Source organism: Exophiala xenobiotica (assembly GCF_000835505.1).
Source record: "Exophiala xenobiotica strain CBS 118157 unplaced genomic scaffold supercont1.2, whole genome shotgun sequence".
In the NCBI taxonomy this organism is placed as follows: domain Eukaryota; kingdom Fungi; phylum Ascomycota; class Eurotiomycetes; order Chaetothyriales; family Herpotrichiellaceae; genus Exophiala; species Exophiala xenobiotica.
This window is the reverse complement of record NW_013562493.1, coordinates 1,863,885-1,881,025: the sequence shown is the minus strand read 5'-3', so window position 1 is coordinate 1,881,025 and position 17,141 is coordinate 1,863,885. Positions and strand designations below refer to the sequence as shown.

Sequence of the window (17,141 nt, the reverse complement as noted above, 5' to 3'; positions counted from 1 at the left end):
AAAAGTGATTTCAGTCCCCAAGCCAGCCCCAAGCACGAAGAAGTGGGAGACACCCAAGACATTTTCGCTTGGCCTGGCCTGGCGAGAATCGAGATCGAAAGGAATACGAGGTCCCGCGTACTTTCGAGAAGGGGTGTCCAAGCGTCGAAACGAAAATTTCTTGGACTTTTGGACTGGGACCGTGCTTAAGCAATTACGTGATTGACAGGTTGAGCAAAAATACAGTTTGAGGTACTTCTGAGAACGATGAAGAAAAGAATATCGAGAGTAGTAACTAGCAGGAAGGTGTCCCAATGTAGGGCCACCTGACAAAAAGCCGTTCGAGAGAACAAAGAGTGCCTTGCACGCAGCCTTGTCGCCTCGCAGTTACATAGTACTTTGGTATCCGTAGTTAACAAACATACCTTTTTATTGTACAAGGCTAACTGCTGTGGCGACAGGGGTGGTACAGTCCGAGATTATCTATCCACTCGCCGCTCCAACAGGCCAGTACAAGTAGATATACAGCCCACAAAGGGGGATACAGTAGGGCTAACACAGGTGTCTCTTGTAGGCATGCTGTCCTAATTTCAGCAGGATTAACTGAGGGCAGTCAAGCGAACAGACGCCACCGCAGTTGCATACCTAGGTAGTACAATATCCGTGTCAACTAGTCGTACCAAGTACAAGTACGAGTACTAGTAGTAGACAATTTCATTGTCCAATGTCCATACATTTTTAGAGCAGCTGTCAGCAGAAACTTGACAGACGACAAAACAGAATGTAAACACATACTATGTAGCGACTGGGTGGCGACCAGAGAGAAATTCTTGATCAGAGATGATGAGAGTAATCTTATTACTGTATTGCGTCTATATGTCGCAACTGGTTCTATCAATCCCATGCTTTTCAAGACGCTGGTGCTTTATCATGCATGCAGTTTTCGCCCGAACCCCAAACGTTTAACGCCTCAAGGTGTGCCGTAGCCGCTGTACCTTTTACGCCCAAATCATCCATCATAATGTCACACACTCCGCACGGTCGCCCTTTGAATTTAATCATAAGACCAGACCATTTCTGTCGGGAGGTGTTGTAGCACGTTGAAATCGACGCCGTGTTGTCTGGTGCAAACAGCGACGACATCGAAATCGGCGGCCAATTCCGAGGGGTTGAAGGCATCGTCTTCGAGCTTCTCCATCCACGGGACGGCCTCTTGCGACACCAGAGGGTCATAGAATGCCAGCCTGTCGCAGCCGCTGTTCTGAAGCTCGTTTGCGAAGTCGATGGCCGGTGAGTGCGAGAGGACGGACTGCCCAGGCTTGAAGCCGACGCCGACCACGAGGACCCTTGGGCGCAGGTCGGTTGATGCAAGAGTCGACGAGCAGCAGTGGGCGTGGAGTTCTCTTGCCAGTTTGAGCGGGCGTTCTCTCATGATCTTAGTCGATTGCTCCAAGACAGGTAGGTTGGGGCATGTCTGGAGGAGATATGACGGGTTGACGGGGATACAGTGACCACCAACTCCCAGACCGGGACGGAAAGCCTGGAAACCATAAGGCTTAGTGGCAGCGGCGTCGATAACCTCGTGAGGGTCCAGGCCAAGTGTCCGGCAAGCATCGCTGACCTCGTTGGCGTAGGCGATGTTGATCATTCGATAGCAGTTCTCGAACAATTTGGTCATTTCTGCGATTTCGGGCCTGGAAACAGGGACGACATGGTTGAACACTGTGGAGTATAGGGCCTCGATGACCTCCAGTGCTTGTGGCGTGAGGCCTGAAATGATCTTGGGAATGTCACAGGCTGCTGGGAAGGTGCGTCCAGGATCAACTCTCTCTGGTGACATGCCGCAGTTGAAGTGTTGTTGGACAGAAGAGAAGAGTTGGCGAGTCGTACCGACCGAAACGGTACTCTCGATGACAATGGTGCTACCTGGTTTGGCATGACGGAAGACTGTTGATAGTGCTGACTTAAGGTATGACACGTCGACGGAGTGGTCTGCCTTCATCAAGGTGGGTACTGAGATGAGAAAATGCGCAGCCTGGTCAAGGGCCGTCTCGTCGGTGGTGAGGGTCATGCGCTTTTCACCCGCATACTTTGTGCGCAAATCCTTGATGCGAGCTTCGGAGATATCAAAGCCAATGGTATGGTGTACGTGGCTGAACTCTCGAAGGAGAGCTTCTCCGACAAAACCCACGCCGACGATGGCAACCTTTCCGAGGGTAGAGGACACCATGATGAATGCTTGAGGAGAATAGCAGATTCACTTGGTGGTCAAGGGGAAACGAGCAAGGTAAGTCAATGAGCAGACTGGACTGACGACGGCTGTTGAGGAGGTTTGAGGATACTCAGACTTGGCCCCCTTATATACCTCTTGTCCTCATACTATGCTTCACATGGCAGCACAGAAAGATGCGAGACGTCCCTCCACTTGATAGACTGAAAGAGTGAGACTGTTCTCCGTTTTCCACTGGCCGAACCATTTCCCGAATTATTGGCAAAGTCTTCCACCGTCTAGACACCTCTCAAGAAGGCAAGAGTCTCCATTACTCCCTTTCAGTCCGTTTCCGTTTACACGAGGAGAGTACAGTCAGTCGACTCACAACTCTAAGCGAGCAGGTGCTAGTGAGGAGTGGGGGCTCTAGAATACTGACTGATACCATATTGGGCTCGACAAAGAGAACCGAATGGGAAGGACATCCGTCGGACTGGAAAGAATATCGGTCTCGGCCTGGTGCTCAACCTGAAAGAGACTCGGACAGCACCGAGAATACGAATCTGGTATGAGACGGGACCCGCGAATGCCTCGATCAGAGGCATTCCGAGCCTAGAATGATGTCGAATAGTACCAACCTGGAGGATCCGCGCGATGGGCGAAAAGGAGATGGGCAGGCTGACAGAGGCCCTAGGTCTGACGGCACAGGTTCTTCTGAATCCGCACAATCAGAGTGCGCAATGTGTGCGACCGTTGCTAAAGCGTACTGTCAGACAGTCAGGAAGTCTATGCCGGCCTATGACTGCATCCGCACTTACCTGACCATGACCGTGTGTAAGGATATCCCAAATTATACTGGTATAGGCGTGCTATCGACGCACGAGCCGCAACGCCGCACGGACGGCCCCGTCAATCATCCGCGTGGCGTGCACCTTGAACGGCAATAAATTCGACATCACACCAGGAGGCACAGACCGTTATTTGTTCTGTTGCGAAGTAAGTCGAATCATGCGACGGCTATACTCACGAACTGAGACTGTTTGCAATGTTCGCCAACGTTCGAGAAACTGCCGATCTCCCGACAAATCTCGTGCTGGACTCAAACGATCGCAGTCCAGACTGCTGCCGATCAAAAACGTGTTAAGCAAGGAAAATTCGATAGGCTTCTCTGTACCTGAAATGCTCGTTGCGGCACATGAACAATCCCATTGTCGTTATGCTGCTCCGGAACAACGTTTTTTCGTTAAGCTGGACCGTGCTTGCGGTGACCAGAAGCCACATTTGCCCAAACCACCTCGGAGTACGTGAACTCGCGAGCTCGGAGCATCTCTGGGAGGGTTATGGACAAGACAGCACATCGCAGTCGGTTCAAGCAGTAGTCCACTTACGCAGAAGGCGCCAGTCTGTCAATGTTCCCCTCTTGACGTTCTCCGCAGAGACCATATGTGTACATTCGTGGCTTTCAAAGCTCTCCATTGCCATTGCGGCGACGTGCCTACGATCCGCTGCGAGTTGCCGCGAAGAGCCACATGAGGTTGTGTTGCTGCCAAAGCGCCTCGGTTGGAGTTGTTGTGGATAGAATAGTCTGCAGCGGTTATAGAGCGTATAGCGCCAAATAAGGCAGACCAGCCGCAGATGGTTGAACGTGCTGAAGCACAGCACCATGACTTGCCGACTCATTCCTTACCGGTCATCCGAATCACGTCCGAGCAGGCAGTTTCGGCCTCTATTTTTGTTGCATGTTCAAGCACGCTCCATTGTAAAGTCACCCCATCTTTGACAGAGCCGAAGTGAACCGCCCTTGGCTTGCTGTTCATTCAGGTAATTGGTGTGCTTGAGTTCAATTGATTGATTGGCGTGAACAATGCTCACCACCAGAGAAAAGCATATTTCGAACCCTCAGGCTTGCCAATAATGCAGATGTGGAGACCTTCGAAAAGACGCCCATAAATGCCTTTTAACAGGCGCGCGCAATACTTGCTTATATTGGAGACTTAGTAAGCTACACGTGCATCGACTTCATGGACGTGGAATTGTTCGTGCATACAAGTCTTTGAACGAGGTTCTAAGGAGCTGTCATGAGGTGTCAAAACCGAGATTGAAATTCGGAGCTGCCAAGAACTCGTGACCCTCGGAGGCGGAGATTTGATATTCCGCTGGATTACATAATTTAGCGAGATCTCGACATGGAATGAGAAGTATCCTTTTGCTGCTCACTAGGACATTGGCATTTAAATCTCACGAAATCTTTATACAGTTATTAGTGCTACTGCTAGGAAAATAACCAGATCCAGGTGCATTGTCCTAGTCTGTGCGGTTGTTGCCCCCGGGAAAATTCATCAAAATCTTGGGAACAGAATGGATTTTCGAACTGATCTTCGATGAAAACAAGAATCCCCCATCATCATCACATCACCATGTGATATCGATTAGGACGCAATTGAGATTTCATCTACGGCGTTCGCGTCGGGTAGAACGAAGACTACAAGCGCTACAAGCCAATAATTCATCGCAGCGTGTTTCAAGACAGCTCACCATCATTCAGTCATCACCATGACTTCCCCCAAGATGTTTTCGCCAGCTGCCTTCTTCAACACCCTTCTCACTCTTGTTGCTATTGAACAAGACTCCGAAGTCGCGGAGACAAGTCTACTTCTCTCTTCCACGCCACCAAGCACGCTCGCCCGGGCCGGTCTTGCCATCCTCAGTTTGTCGATCCAGTCACTGAAAACAGGTCTTGGAGGGCGTTCAGTTGTCGAACTTGGCCTGGACTCTGCGGTTGTGAGCAAGGATTCGAAAGGCGAATTACCGGAGCATGGTATCCGGACTGGCGACATTGTCCGCATCGGAGAAATGCCAAAAGGCACTGCGAAGAAGAAAGAGGTCAATGAGTTGAAAGGCAAAGGAGTCGAGGGAGTCGTGATTAGAGTGGGCCAAAGAGCAGTATGGGTGGCACTAGGAAAGGAAGGGTCTGGCGGTGATGTTGTTGAGGACGTGCCTGATGGGAAGCTATGGTTGTAAGTATAGCTCCCTCTGCTCAGTTGTGCGACTCTGGGACATACGAGGCTGACGGATTGCTCGCTAGGGTCAAACTTGCAAACGACGTGACGTACAAGAGGTGAATCATCCACCCATATATCGCGCAGCTATAACCTAACCAGTCTACAACAGAATGAACCAAGCTTTAATCAAGTTACTCAAAGCACCCGAGTCATCCTACACCAGTCTCCAACGTGTGCTTCTGGGCCTTTCATCACCAGGAACTTCGGACCTCGAGAAGGTCAAGGATGTGGTCTTCTTCGATCCTACCTTGAATCCTTCTCAGCAAGAAGCTATTCGCTTCGCTCTCTCGTCCCCCGAAATCGCTCTCATCCACGGCCCGCCTGGTACGGGGAAGACTCACACAGTGATTGAGCTGATTCTACAGCTTCTGAAACAAGGCCAACGAGTGCTAGTCTGCGGTCCAAGCAACATCAGCGTAGACAACATTGTGGAGCGACTCGCTCTCACATCGCCGAGCACGTCGATTGTCCGTCTGGGACATCCAGCCCGCCTCTTAACAAGCGTCCTGAATCATTCCCTCGAAGTCCTGACCCGAACAAGCGAAGCCGGAGGCATTGTCAATGATGTGCGGAAAGAAATGGATGAAAAACAAGCTTCAATTCGTAAGACACGGAATGGCCGCGAGCGCCGCGCGATATACGCCGACCTGAAAGATCTGAGAAAAGAGTACCGTGAGCGAGAAGGTAGATGCATCGATGGCCTGGTCCGTGACAGCAAAGTCGTCTTGTCAACACTGCATGGCGCAGGGGGCCACCAACTCCGCAACCAGGAGTTTGATGCTGTGGTGATCGATGAGGCCAGCCAGGCATTGGAGCCGCAATGCTGGATCCCACTCGTCTTTGGTGGTGGCGATATCAAGAAACTCGTATTGGCAGGCGATCATCTGCAGTTACCCCCGACTATCAAGAGTGCAGACAATAAGGACAACAAGGACGAAAAGAAGACGAAGATGAAGGGCTTAGAAGAAGAGCTGCAGAAGTTGTCCGTCAAAGATGACGAGATCAAAGCAGCTAAAGGGTGGTCTTTGGAAAAGACAATGTTTGATCGGCTTCTAGCAATGCATGGCCCGGGTATCAAGAGACTCCTCAATACACAATATCGAATGCATGAGAAAATCATGCGCTTTCCAAGTAACGAGCTCTACGACTCTGAACTTGTAGCGGCGGTCGCTGTGAAAGCTCGACTCTTGAAAGACTTGCCATACGAGGTGAAGGAGACGGAAGACACGGTGGAACCCCTTGTGTTCTTTGACACCCAAGGAGGCGACTTCCCCGAAAAGACTGAGGAGGACCCTGGAGGACAGGTCAAGGCTTCGGTCTTGCTTGGCGACAGCAAGAGTAACGACATGGAGGCAGCCGTCGTTGGGATGCACGTACGGAATCTCATCGACGCGGGCGTCAGGGACGATGACATTGCAGTTATCACACCATACAATGCACAGGTCGCTCTTCTCAGCTCGATGTTGAAGGAGAAATATCCGAATATCGAGCTCGGCAGCGTGGATGGATTCCAAGGTCGGGAGAAAGAGGCTGTTATCGTCAGTCTCGTCAGGAGTAATGCTGAAAAGCAAGTGGGCTTCCTTGGTGAAAAGAGGAGATTGAATGGTAAGTAATCTCCACAGCATTGGCTTTTATTGAATCTGCGTTGTCCTTTTTGCGTTCAACAATCTGCGCATATGCAACGCATCTGCAGTCAGATTCGTTACACTGCCCATGCAGGTCTAACCACGATATTAGTCGCGATGACTCGACCCAAACGGCATTTGTGTGTGATTGGCGATTCAGAAACAGTCTCCAGAGGGAGCCAGTTTCTCAAAAGATGGATGAAGTTTCTCGAGGACAACGCCGACTTGCGTTATCCTAGTCTCGAAGACCTGAAGCTCGGTTGAAATCCGCCGCTGGCGACTCCTGCGACAAGCATCGAGCCAATGCAGTCCCTTTGACGCCTACTAAGAACATCAGCGAATGGCGATAGAGACTCTCAAATTGACGAGGAGCACGACTATAGGCCGAAGCTTGAACCATATGAAACCCTCAAATCGTAGGGCTGAGGAACGTTTCGAAACCAGATGGCGCAATCTGACGTGGACGTTTCCCAGCAAATGAAGTGAGCATACCATCGTTATTGGTTGATGGGTGCCCAAAGTAAGGCTGTACTCTACACGGGCTGTACCACTCTTTACATGATCTGATCATGCAACGAGCCGCAAATTCGGCGGACAGCGATCTGCCACCTGAGATCTCATTGTTGGACTCTGAAGGCGACAACAACTTTCTTCGTGTCCAGAGGAGACCCTTCAGTACTTGATCTCATCCCTGTCGGACCTCATTTTCTGGCGACGAGATAACGCGTCCTTCGGATGCAACCTAAATTCCATAGTCCGAAACTTATCTTGGTGCTGAGATGCGAAGAAGCAATCAATGATGAGCAAGCCAACACTCCTTCGTGATTTTCGATCATGGCCAGATGACAGGAGTTCGGCCTGACCGACCGGGATGAGCAGCTGAAAAGCGCAATTCCGCCGATCATGGAAGCATGCTGAGATCCCCATGGAAGAACACAACAAGAATTGACCACATGAGCCAAGCGACGTGTTCGTCCGATGCGAAGTCGATTCTGCTGTATGTCAAGCCAATGATGAGTCCGAGCGGGCTTTTTGACGACAAGGCAACGTAAAGAAAGTGCGAACAAAGTTCAGCAGGTTGACAGTCAAAGGCGCAGAATGACTTGTCAGTGGTCGATCATGCGAAGCCTCAAGTATACGAGTGGATGGCTAGTCGGTGCGCCAGTGGCGAACCTTGCAAGCGATCTTGTTTGGGGGCATGATGGGGCCATTCTCTTCCTTGCCAAATAATGGTCAGCCTCAACGGCGACGCGGCAGACTCGAGGAGATTGGCATCGGATGTCTATCACTTTGCTATTGTTCCACTTCATGACTTCGACCGCTCTTTGTTCAAAACTTGCCTCCAAAATTATCTGTGCCGCTTCGAAACAGCGATGCGGACGCAAGCAGGCCCAGAATGGGAAGAGCTCGACGGGAGCTCCAGCGCTAGAGATGACTTGCATCGCTGCATGGCGCAGGGGCAGTCCAGTTATTACTCGATGCCCAGGATTGATGGCCCGGGGGCCAATGGTAAGCAAGGAGGATCCCCATCCCCAGCGGAAGATGTTGGCTCTGTCCGCCCTCCACCCAATTCTTCAGGATCATCCTTCTTGGTGAGCTTCATGTCCGGCGGGCCCGTCTGATGGTCGCAAGGAAGAAACATCGATATCGGCCTAGACTGAGTGGAAGGTTTGTTCTTCAACGTGGCGGTGAGACGGCCTTGTACCACCACTGCCTCCTAGTAGGAAATTGATGCCAACCATTCTACTCGTAGATGAGCTGGCGAACCAAGTCCGGTTTGGCACCAACCCGCATGCAGGATCTCGGCAGAAGCTGGAGGGAGCGACAGAGGACGCTGGTTGGTTGGCCATACTACTCGGTACCTGATATCAACAAACTTGACAGAAGGGCTACTCCGTAGTCAATCGTTGATGAAGAGGCGCAGAAGCATCAACGAGAGTCGAAAACCTCAGAGCCCTCGGTTACAGAGCGCACAACCGGGGATGGCGGTTCATTCATGAATCATGGGCAAATCCCTAGCTAGGATATGGACTCGTGGAGCAAATGGTCGAGAGCTATCATCAACTATCAACGCCAGCTAAGCCTAAGAGAGAGCTGTCCATGCCTGGAAGAGACGGTGTTGGCCTCTTCTTCTATTGCTACTGGTCCGCGACGACGCCCACATTTCCTCTTTCTTACTCGTAGCTCCCTGGCTTCGTTTCTGCTTCACACCCTCTCTCAGTCCTGCCCATTATTGCACTGAAACACCGAGAGCAGTGGGACGTCTGTCCGCTGTCATTCTTGTCTATCACTGCTGTCAGGTCCGTGCAGGTCTAAAGCTGCACTTGCGGGTCGAAGCGATGCCGGATATGCTCCATTTCTGGATCTTCTGATGTCGTGGCAGGGATTCTGGATTGTCAATGATACTGCTCAGCTGCTGCATCCTTCGTTCCTCGTAGCCGTCTTGATAAGTTGATCCACGGCGAGGAAGCCACGACACGTTTCCCGCTCACGAGTCTGATCATATTGGAATCATCATCCTTTGGAATCGCTTCACCACCTCCGTTTGCCTTGGCCTCCTTCGTCGTGGGCCTTACGACTTTCAGCCCGCTTTTCTGACATTCCTTCATCCTCTCGTTATCAACGTTGAACTTCTGCTTCACACCCTGGCCCTTTACGTGTTGTCGCCAACCTCAGCTTTGATATGACCTGTTCGATAATCCTATTCTAGACTCTTCGGTACTGGTACAGTCGCCTGAACCTTCCAAATGGGGTTCGAAGATCGTGGTTACTGACACCTCCTCTGACAGGCTCATTCTGCGATTGACTTAAAATCAGGCCTATCTTCTCGTCAAAAGTCCAGGGAGTCACGAAGGTACCTGCCACTATCGGATCAGGCCCGTCGCATTCGTCGCAGCGCAACATGACGCTGAGTCGTTCTGCATTGCTGGCCGTAAGGTGATGTTATTGGGGAGGGGTTGAAACCATCTGCTTGCCTCGTCCAATATGCCATCTCCGAATCATCGCGCGCGGGCTTCTTTGGCCTCGACGAGTACAGGAGCTGCCATACGGAGGGGAGATTTGAAAATCTCGGACCCAATTCCTTTCAACGAATCAAGAGACATGTTCATCACTTCGAATCCGGTCCCCTCTCCTAGGTTCAATGCTGGATATCGACCTAATGACACCACATGGCCACGCAAAAGTACTCCGCCACAGGAGTACCACGTTCGCCATGTCAGCGACATCCCACCTGGTATGGCCCTTCGAAACTCCGCTGGCACGTCCCTTATTCCAGGGTCCATGTCTTCAGTACCATCCAAGTCCTCCTTGAATCAGAAGAAGCCAGGAGGACTACGCGCCACACTCAAACGCATGTTCACTGGAAGGAAACACAGGTCTGTTCCTGCTAAGACCGATGGTTATCATTATAGCGACCCTGGCCATCTCCTTCCTGTAACAGAGCAACAGCCATCGACGCAGCCAGAGTCTGCGCCTTCTTTTGGGCTTGTCGTTCCCGGAACGGCACTGACATCGCACCTGACCCGCCGACAACCGGAGGACTTTGAGCAGAGTCTACCGTCTCCTCCACGGCGCGGGCGCCGAAATACTCTGCCTAGTCTGGTGTTCAGCGACAAGGACTCGGGCTCGCTGTCTGCTATGGGAAATCGGCCCAGTGGACAGGAATCTCAGGACAAGAAGTGGGCGAAAGAGGACTACATGTCTGATGGTCAATTGAAGCGCCGTTCGAGAAGTGCCGATGCTCTCAATGAAATTTTACGTTCTGGTGGCCTTGAGCCTTCTCCAACCCGCGACAGGGCTGGAGAAATTGCATATTGGCGCAACAGTGCCATTCAGAATCCTGTTCCTGTGTACAGTGGTCAATCAATCACGGTCGACCCTGTACATGTCCTTGGAGGAGTCAGCTCGGTGGAGGAATATGATGCAGAGTCCTCTGCCGTGGCAAATCCGATGCAGGCATTTGACTTCGGTCTTGATATTGGCAGTGCCGGTGGAACGAGCTTGGAGCAGCGCATCAACACCCTTGAGATCAAGCTCATCGACTTTGAGTATGCTATTGTAAAGCTCCAAGGGACGAAGATCTCGAGCCCGGCGAGGAATTCCAGACCATTCACCCGAGGCCCCGTCCACGATGTCTTTCCGGATGACAACACGTATCCGACGTTGACTTCAAGCTCTTCGCATGATACCAGCTATCTTTCTTCGCCAGCTACTGTTAACGATGTGAGCTTCTTGTCATCTCCAGGAGATACTCCTCCCTTGTCATATCCTGAAAATGACGATTTGTTTCGTCCTAACCGAGCCAGCAAGGCTACGACCGCAACCATCACACCTTACACAGCCAGGCGCAGGTCACCTGCACGATCACAATCGCCGACTTCGATCCACATACCACTTGACAAGTTCGAAGCGCTCCTGGAGATGATCAAGGACGAAAAGGCGGCGCGCCAAAAGTTAGAGGAACAAGTCATGGGACTCCAGAAAGAGGTCGACAGCCTCAAGACTCCGGTCTATGCCACGATCAGAGAAGCTTATCCCACACCAAGTCCTGAGTCGTCACATCACGCACCTGCAACACCACGAGCGCTGCATCGGTCACCGGGATTCCAACTGAACTATCCCCCTCCTGAAATTTCACGATTTAGCGGAACCGATCCGGAATCGGACCATGAGAACGAAGACGAAGGTTTCGAAGAAGTCTACGAGACCCCACTGGAGGAGATGAGAAGGACATTCGAGACCGCTCGAGAAGAACCACGGCTGGTGACAACATGAGCCCACCTTTTGCCTCTGCATTTTTGGCTCGTTTGTGTGTTCGGAGTATTCCACACTTGGTTCAAGACTTATTGGACGCCTGCTGGTTGACCTTGGTTACGGCAAATGCGGATGATTGAGGACTTGATGCTTTGCATGTTCAAGCCAGGTTATGGTGCAGTGCACAGCTGTTTCAGTGGCATCATGTGGTTTGATTGTGCACTTTGGCCTGTTCAAGAGATACCCTATCTGCAAAGACGAGCCCTGATAGCAGGAAGATAGCGTGAGGAGGCTATTTGTAAATTACAGAGACCAACGGAGGTCTGTTGATGCTGATGTGAGCGTTTCAAGCGTGCTTGGAAACGTCGAATGTTAATCCGTGTTTATTATTCAACCATTGTCGATGACTCGGGCCTAGTGAGCCATCAGTAGCAGTGCTCGTACGGAGTACACCTCCCGGTGTGACCTCCCCGGACTGGCCTTGTGCAAGACGACGATGACGCCCGGAGCAAACCTGCCAAGGCTACCTAGGTAGTGTTGGAGAAGCTACAGGTACCTCAACCACCTCACCTACAGTAATCGTACCTTAGTACCTGGACTCCAAAGTTTCCTATTGTTGATCCTCAGCACTGCTCAATACTCAATCAAGCTGCTTCTTGCTTCGATTCATCCGACCGTCATGGCATGAACACCTGGCTTACGCTCCTTTTATTGGCTCCCAACCTGTCCGCTTTACCGGTCGGCCACTGTAGGCTTGGTGTGGACGCAACAATGTCTTCCCTGACACATGTCCTCCCATCCTCACAATCCGAAGCTCCCGTCCAAACCACGTCCTCAGCACGCCTTCTCAAGCCGACGACCCTCCCTATCCCCTTGCTCTCATCCCCCGTGGCAAAGCGGTACAGCTATGCCCACACCGTCCTCGTCCCTGTCTACTACTACCTTCGATCGTCAGCGCTGGTCGCCGACCCTCTCCCGACCATGGTCACAGACCTGCTGGTAATTGGCACCGCTCAAGCACTTTTCTGCTCGGTCTGCCTACCTAGCGCAGGATCGTGGGTCAGTGGGACGACGGGTGGGAAGATAGTCGAGGGCACGGCTGCGGTGAAAAGTCCAAGAACAACAAAAAGCCCGACTGGGACAGGGAGCATGAGGAAGAAATTCGGCCCGAACAAAATGGGAGACGGAGCTGGAGGAAGTTGGGTTTCCAGAGTCATGGTAAGCGGCCCTCGTCATCCATGCTATACTATGTGGCCAGTTCTTTACACCACGGCCTACCGCCCCTACGCGGTGCAGCGAGCCAGGTGCAAGCAATGGGAGGGTGACTGAATGGATTAGAATGCTAACACTGGTGAATTAGCCGGCGCTCTTCTCCCTGATTCTCACGCTAACCCTTCCGCCGCTCCCCCTTACACTCATGGCACTCGTCCTCGGCGCGCCGCTGTATCCTACCTCGCTCCTCCCGCACACACTGCTGTTGGCGCTGCACGTCTCGCTCCTCGGTTTCCTTCCCATCTTCTACACGCACGGTGTATCGAGCTCCGCATGGCGCGACGTGGCTGCGGCATGGCTCCCATTCGAGGAGTCGGGCGTCTGGGGTGGGACTGTAGGTGCCATGGTTGGCGGGTGGATTGGCGCGGTACCGATGGCCCTGGATTGGGATCGTGAATGGCAGAAGTGGCCGTGCACCGTCGTCTGGGGAGTCGTGCTGGGGTGGACGGTTGGGCGGGTGCTCACAGGGATGCTCAGGATGGGTGTGGGGAGGAGGATCAATTTGAGTGAAAGAGAAGAGACGGACGGGATGGTGACGGAGCAGTTGACACACTGCGAGAAGAAGAGTGACTGAGAAACCACAGCGTTAGGCGTTTTGAAGACCTATACTGTTTGACCGCGGGTGCCTGTCTCAGTGCAATGGGACACTATAGATGAAAGTATTTACGAGTCCTTGCAAGGAGTGTGTTCAGATCTCCCGCCACCCTGGGACGGTGCGAATATGGACTTTCACTCGGGAGAGATTGAATGGCCCACTGATGGCATTGCGGTATGTGTATCTGGACCGCAGAGTCGTTCGGCCACCACCAAGCCAGGACATACCTGTCGAGAGGACCGAAGACAATCGACTCATTGAAGAAGTGAGAGGATAAAAGAAGAGAAGAGAAGAGCAAGATGCATGACACTTTTGCTTTTCTTTTTCTTTCCCCTGGGAAAAGGAAAGGAAAGGACTAGTTCCTCTGCTAGGGTCCGCATGCAAGGAGCAAGGAGAAAGACCAAGCGAGAAGATCAAGACAGCTTGGATATATATATATATATATATATATGTCACAAACGACAAGGGACTACGGAATATGACTACGACTACGACTACCGATGCAACTGCACCTGGAACTGGAACTGCCCGAGTAGGCGGCGTGGGCATTGAAGAATGGCGTCGATGGAGTGATATATCGGCGGAGCCTGCGTCGGTAACTCCGCACTCATCCATTCCCCCTTACCATGACTCGGGCTGTGATCGTGGTCTGGCCGATTGTTTTTGGGGCAAGACAGCACAATGTCAGAGGGGACACCGTGGACACTACACCGGCTTGATAAGTCTCTTGGTTTTCCGCCAGATGTCCAGATACCTTAGGGGAGGCTTACCTTAGGCATGCACGGAGTACAGTATAACCGCGATAGGAGGCATAGCCATCTATATTGACCGAATGGAAGTCGACTTATTACTAGTACCGTAGATCTTCGTACTGGGGGAACACAGTCACAGTGCAACTATATCTTTCGACGGTCACAGTGGCACAACGTAGATATGTAGTAATTGAACCCCTTTCTCATGATTTGGCCAGACGGGAAAACATCAAATAAATATACCGGATGACTGAGCACAATTAGAAAGCCAAAGACACAGTTTGGAGGGTCATCAATTCTCTCATTCATTTTCGCTAGATCTCATGTTTCTGAGATCATCTTCTCGTGCTATGCTATGCGATATTTCATCCACTTTCTAACTACTCCTAGTGGGTATTGATCCTCTCTCTCTCTGATCATGATCATAGCATCTTGTCACTTGGACCCTCTTCTCTCCAATCACCAGCACTCGCAGCATAGTGCGCTCATGACCCGTTGAATCCAGTCCAATCTTGGTGTCATCGCCATCTAACTCGAGCTAGCAGGCTTGATAAATCTATTTGTACACGTATGAAATTGGGAAGAAAAGTCAACAGGCCCTTCCACGTTTCTTGTTTTATAAGAAACATCCTGTCCCGCAAAAGGTCGACGATCCAAGGGCTTTGGAAGTAGCCAAGTCTGTCTCCGAGAATATAACGCCGTCGCCATGCATAAGAGTACATTAAATGCAATGAGAAATCGCAATGAGTGTCTGTGGGAGTACTGCCCTGATCTTGGGCAGGGCAGGTTTTCGTCAAAGCTCGGATAGTCGTCAACTCCTGGGTTGTTTACTTCGTTCGTGTGGCATGTCGGTCCGAATATCGTGGCCGTATGTCTCTGTGATCATTTTCGACGTCCAGTCGCTCAGACTTCTAAGCTGCTTGAATGGGCGTCCTTCCGAGCCGGTAGTTGTTTGTGGCGGAGCTGAAGATTCTGCCAATAACGCCACCCACAGTAGAATCGGCCTTGACTTTCTTTGTCGGCTGCAGACTCTCGCCTTGGAAGCTGGTCTGGTGGCCTTTGAGACCAGGTCGGGACGTGGCGAAGGCCTTACCATATCCACTGTGGTACGAGGCGTCTGGGCTTTCTGTCAGATCGACAACCACGACGCTGTCTTCAATGGTGGTTGAGCAGGTATAAGGAGTGCCTCGCGTGGTGGGTGCGATGGACGAGGATCGAGACCGCAATGAGGGTGCCATAGATGAGGATCGCGAACTGGAATGGCTGTGCATGGTTCCGGGTCTGCTTGAAGGCACAAGCGGTGGAAGGTCTCGGATTGAAGGAGGAGACACAGAACGGCCGTGAACGTGATGACGGAAAGGTGAAGGCCAGCGTCGGTGACTTGGAGCAGGTAACGACAGAGAGCTGTTGTTGGCTCTGTGACGTGAGTATCTGCCACTGGCAGCCTCCTCTTCCATGTAAGATGCTGGAGAATCGTACACACCAACAGCTCTGGGTGGCGGGGTCGCCATGCTGGGGAGAATGTGCTCCTTACGCGGCGGAGGTGGCAGGGACATGTTGGAGTCGTATGAAGGCTGGTGAGAGTGCCAGTGTCTGTGAGAGCTGACGAGCTCTGCTTCTTCTTGTTGGAGTTCGAGTTGGAACCGAATAGGAGCAAGGAACGGCTCGAAGTGGTCGAAAAGATCCTGCTCCTTCACGTTCGTGTCGAAGTCCAGGAGATATAGCATTTGTCTTTCCATCAAGTTTACCTCTGCCAGTCCAAACCCAAAGCCCTCGAATCCCTTCACCGAAGTATATCTCGCCCAGTGCTTGTTCTTTGGACTAGAGTCGTTCAAGTTCTTGGCTGCGAGAATCAAAGAGGCCAGGAAGATGCGGTGGACGGTGCATCGCATGCCTTTCGCGACGGGTGGCAGCCTCGATCGAAGGCGGGCGAGGTAGACCAGAGAGGTCATCAGGGTTGGGACTTGCACGGACGACTTGTGGACCAGCGAGCTGATGAACTGTTCAAGGGTCGGTAGCGGTGGCTGGGCCAGCTCTGGAGAAGCATGATGAGGAGGGGTCGAAGGAGGAGTTGGAAGGGCGCCTGCTGGTGAAGGTTCAGGATCACATCGAATTACTTCTGAGGCTTGCTTGGCCAAGTGCTGGACCATGTACGAGCGGACTGGCTGTCGGACGAATTCTTCCAATGCTGCCCGATTCTGGGCTGTGGTATGATGGGAGGCCATGCTGTATGCTAATGGTCCAGTCGGTTTGATGTCGACTTCAGTGTCCCTTCAAGTCCAGGTGAGATGGAAGAAAGGTCGAAGAGAGAGACTGATATGCGACAAGTCAGGAGTATAAGGACTCGATGAAAGCCCTTATCGAAATGTCTGGGCTATCAGAGTGAAGGACTTTTGAAGTGAATTGACAGGATCCTCCGACAGGTATTTGACAACCTTAGGTGGTTGGTATTAGTTGAGCGCAGACCTGTAAGAACAAAGGTCTTGACCAGCAAGACTGATGACAGAAGAGGTCTGAGCTCTTTTGAGTATACTGGAGAACGAGGTTGAAGGCCGGGTAGCCAGAAGAAAAAGGACTGGCTTGCTGGGCACGGCCCAGGATGTTGCTCCTGTGTTTGAGATAGAGTCCCTTGTGTCGAGCCAGACTCCTGAACAGTGCACAAGAGTGATGTAGCAACTGCGGCGTAGTGGGGATTTGGGAGGTGTCTGGGACACTGGCTAGTGGATAGGCGACCGATAAACTCCAGGTACGGATGCGCGCGAGCCGTTAGGGTTTCCGAGTGCAGGCTGGACCAACCCCTGACCTTTGGGAGGCTTGAGTGCAGGGGCCTTGACGGGTGTCAGTGCTCGGTGCTGTTCCCTCCTCTTTTTGTGTGCGGCGACTTGATGGGCA

The 17,141-nt window shown here is 51.9% G+C and overlaps 5 protein-coding genes across 5 annotated transcripts; 3 read left to right on the top strand and 2 right to left on the bottom strand.

The window, feature by feature from the left end:
- Window positions 1–806: 806 nt before the first annotated feature.
- Window positions 807–2,789, bottom strand: PV05_02892 (uncharacterized protein). Its single transcript, XM_013463497.1, has one exon. It carries the CDS (start codon window positions 2,207–2,209, stop codon window positions 1,034–1,036), a length of 1,176 nt encoding a protein of 391 aa, XP_013318951.1. The 5' UTR covers window positions 2,210–2,789; the 3' UTR covers window positions 807–1,033.
- A 1,464-nt stretch (window positions 2,790–4,253) lies between these two features.
- Window positions 4,254–7,795, top strand: PV05_02891 (uncharacterized protein). Its single transcript, XM_013463496.1, has 4 exons — window positions 4,254–5,205; window positions 5,274–5,306; window positions 5,360–6,855; window positions 6,988–7,795. The coding sequence occupies exons 1-4, from the start codon at window positions 4,742–4,744 to the stop codon at window positions 7,137–7,139; spliced, it is 2,145 nt and encodes a 714-aa protein (XP_013318950.1). The 5' UTR covers window positions 4,254–4,741; the 3' UTR covers window positions 7,140–7,795.
- Window positions 7,796–9,290: 1,495 nt separating this feature from the next.
- PV05_02890 (uncharacterized protein) lies at window positions 9,291–12,012 on the top strand. The gene is made up of 2 exons (XM_013463495.1): window positions 9,291–9,599; window positions 9,665–12,012. Exon 2 carries the CDS (start codon window positions 9,861–9,863, stop codon window positions 11,649–11,651), a length of 1,791 nt encoding a protein of 596 aa, XP_013318949.1. The 5' UTR covers window positions 9,291–9,599; window positions 9,665–9,860; the 3' UTR covers window positions 11,652–12,012.
- Window positions 12,013–12,208: 196 nt separating this feature from the next.
- On the top strand, window positions 12,209–14,404 carry PV05_02889 (uncharacterized protein). Its single transcript, XM_013463494.1, has 2 exons — window positions 12,209–12,848; window positions 12,991–14,404. Exons 1-2 carry the CDS (start codon window positions 12,315–12,317, stop codon window positions 13,474–13,476), a joined length of 1,020 nt encoding a protein of 339 aa, XP_013318948.1. The 5' UTR covers window positions 12,209–12,314; the 3' UTR covers window positions 13,477–14,404.
- A 124-nt stretch (window positions 14,405–14,528) lies between these two features.
- On the bottom strand, window positions 14,529–17,084 carry PV05_02888 (uncharacterized protein). The gene has a single exon (XM_013463493.1). It carries the CDS (start codon window positions 16,472–16,474, stop codon window positions 15,161–15,163), a length of 1,314 nt encoding a protein of 437 aa, XP_013318947.1. The 5' UTR covers window positions 16,475–17,084; the 3' UTR covers window positions 14,529–15,160.
- Between the last annotated feature and the right edge of the window lie 57 nt (window positions 17,085–17,141).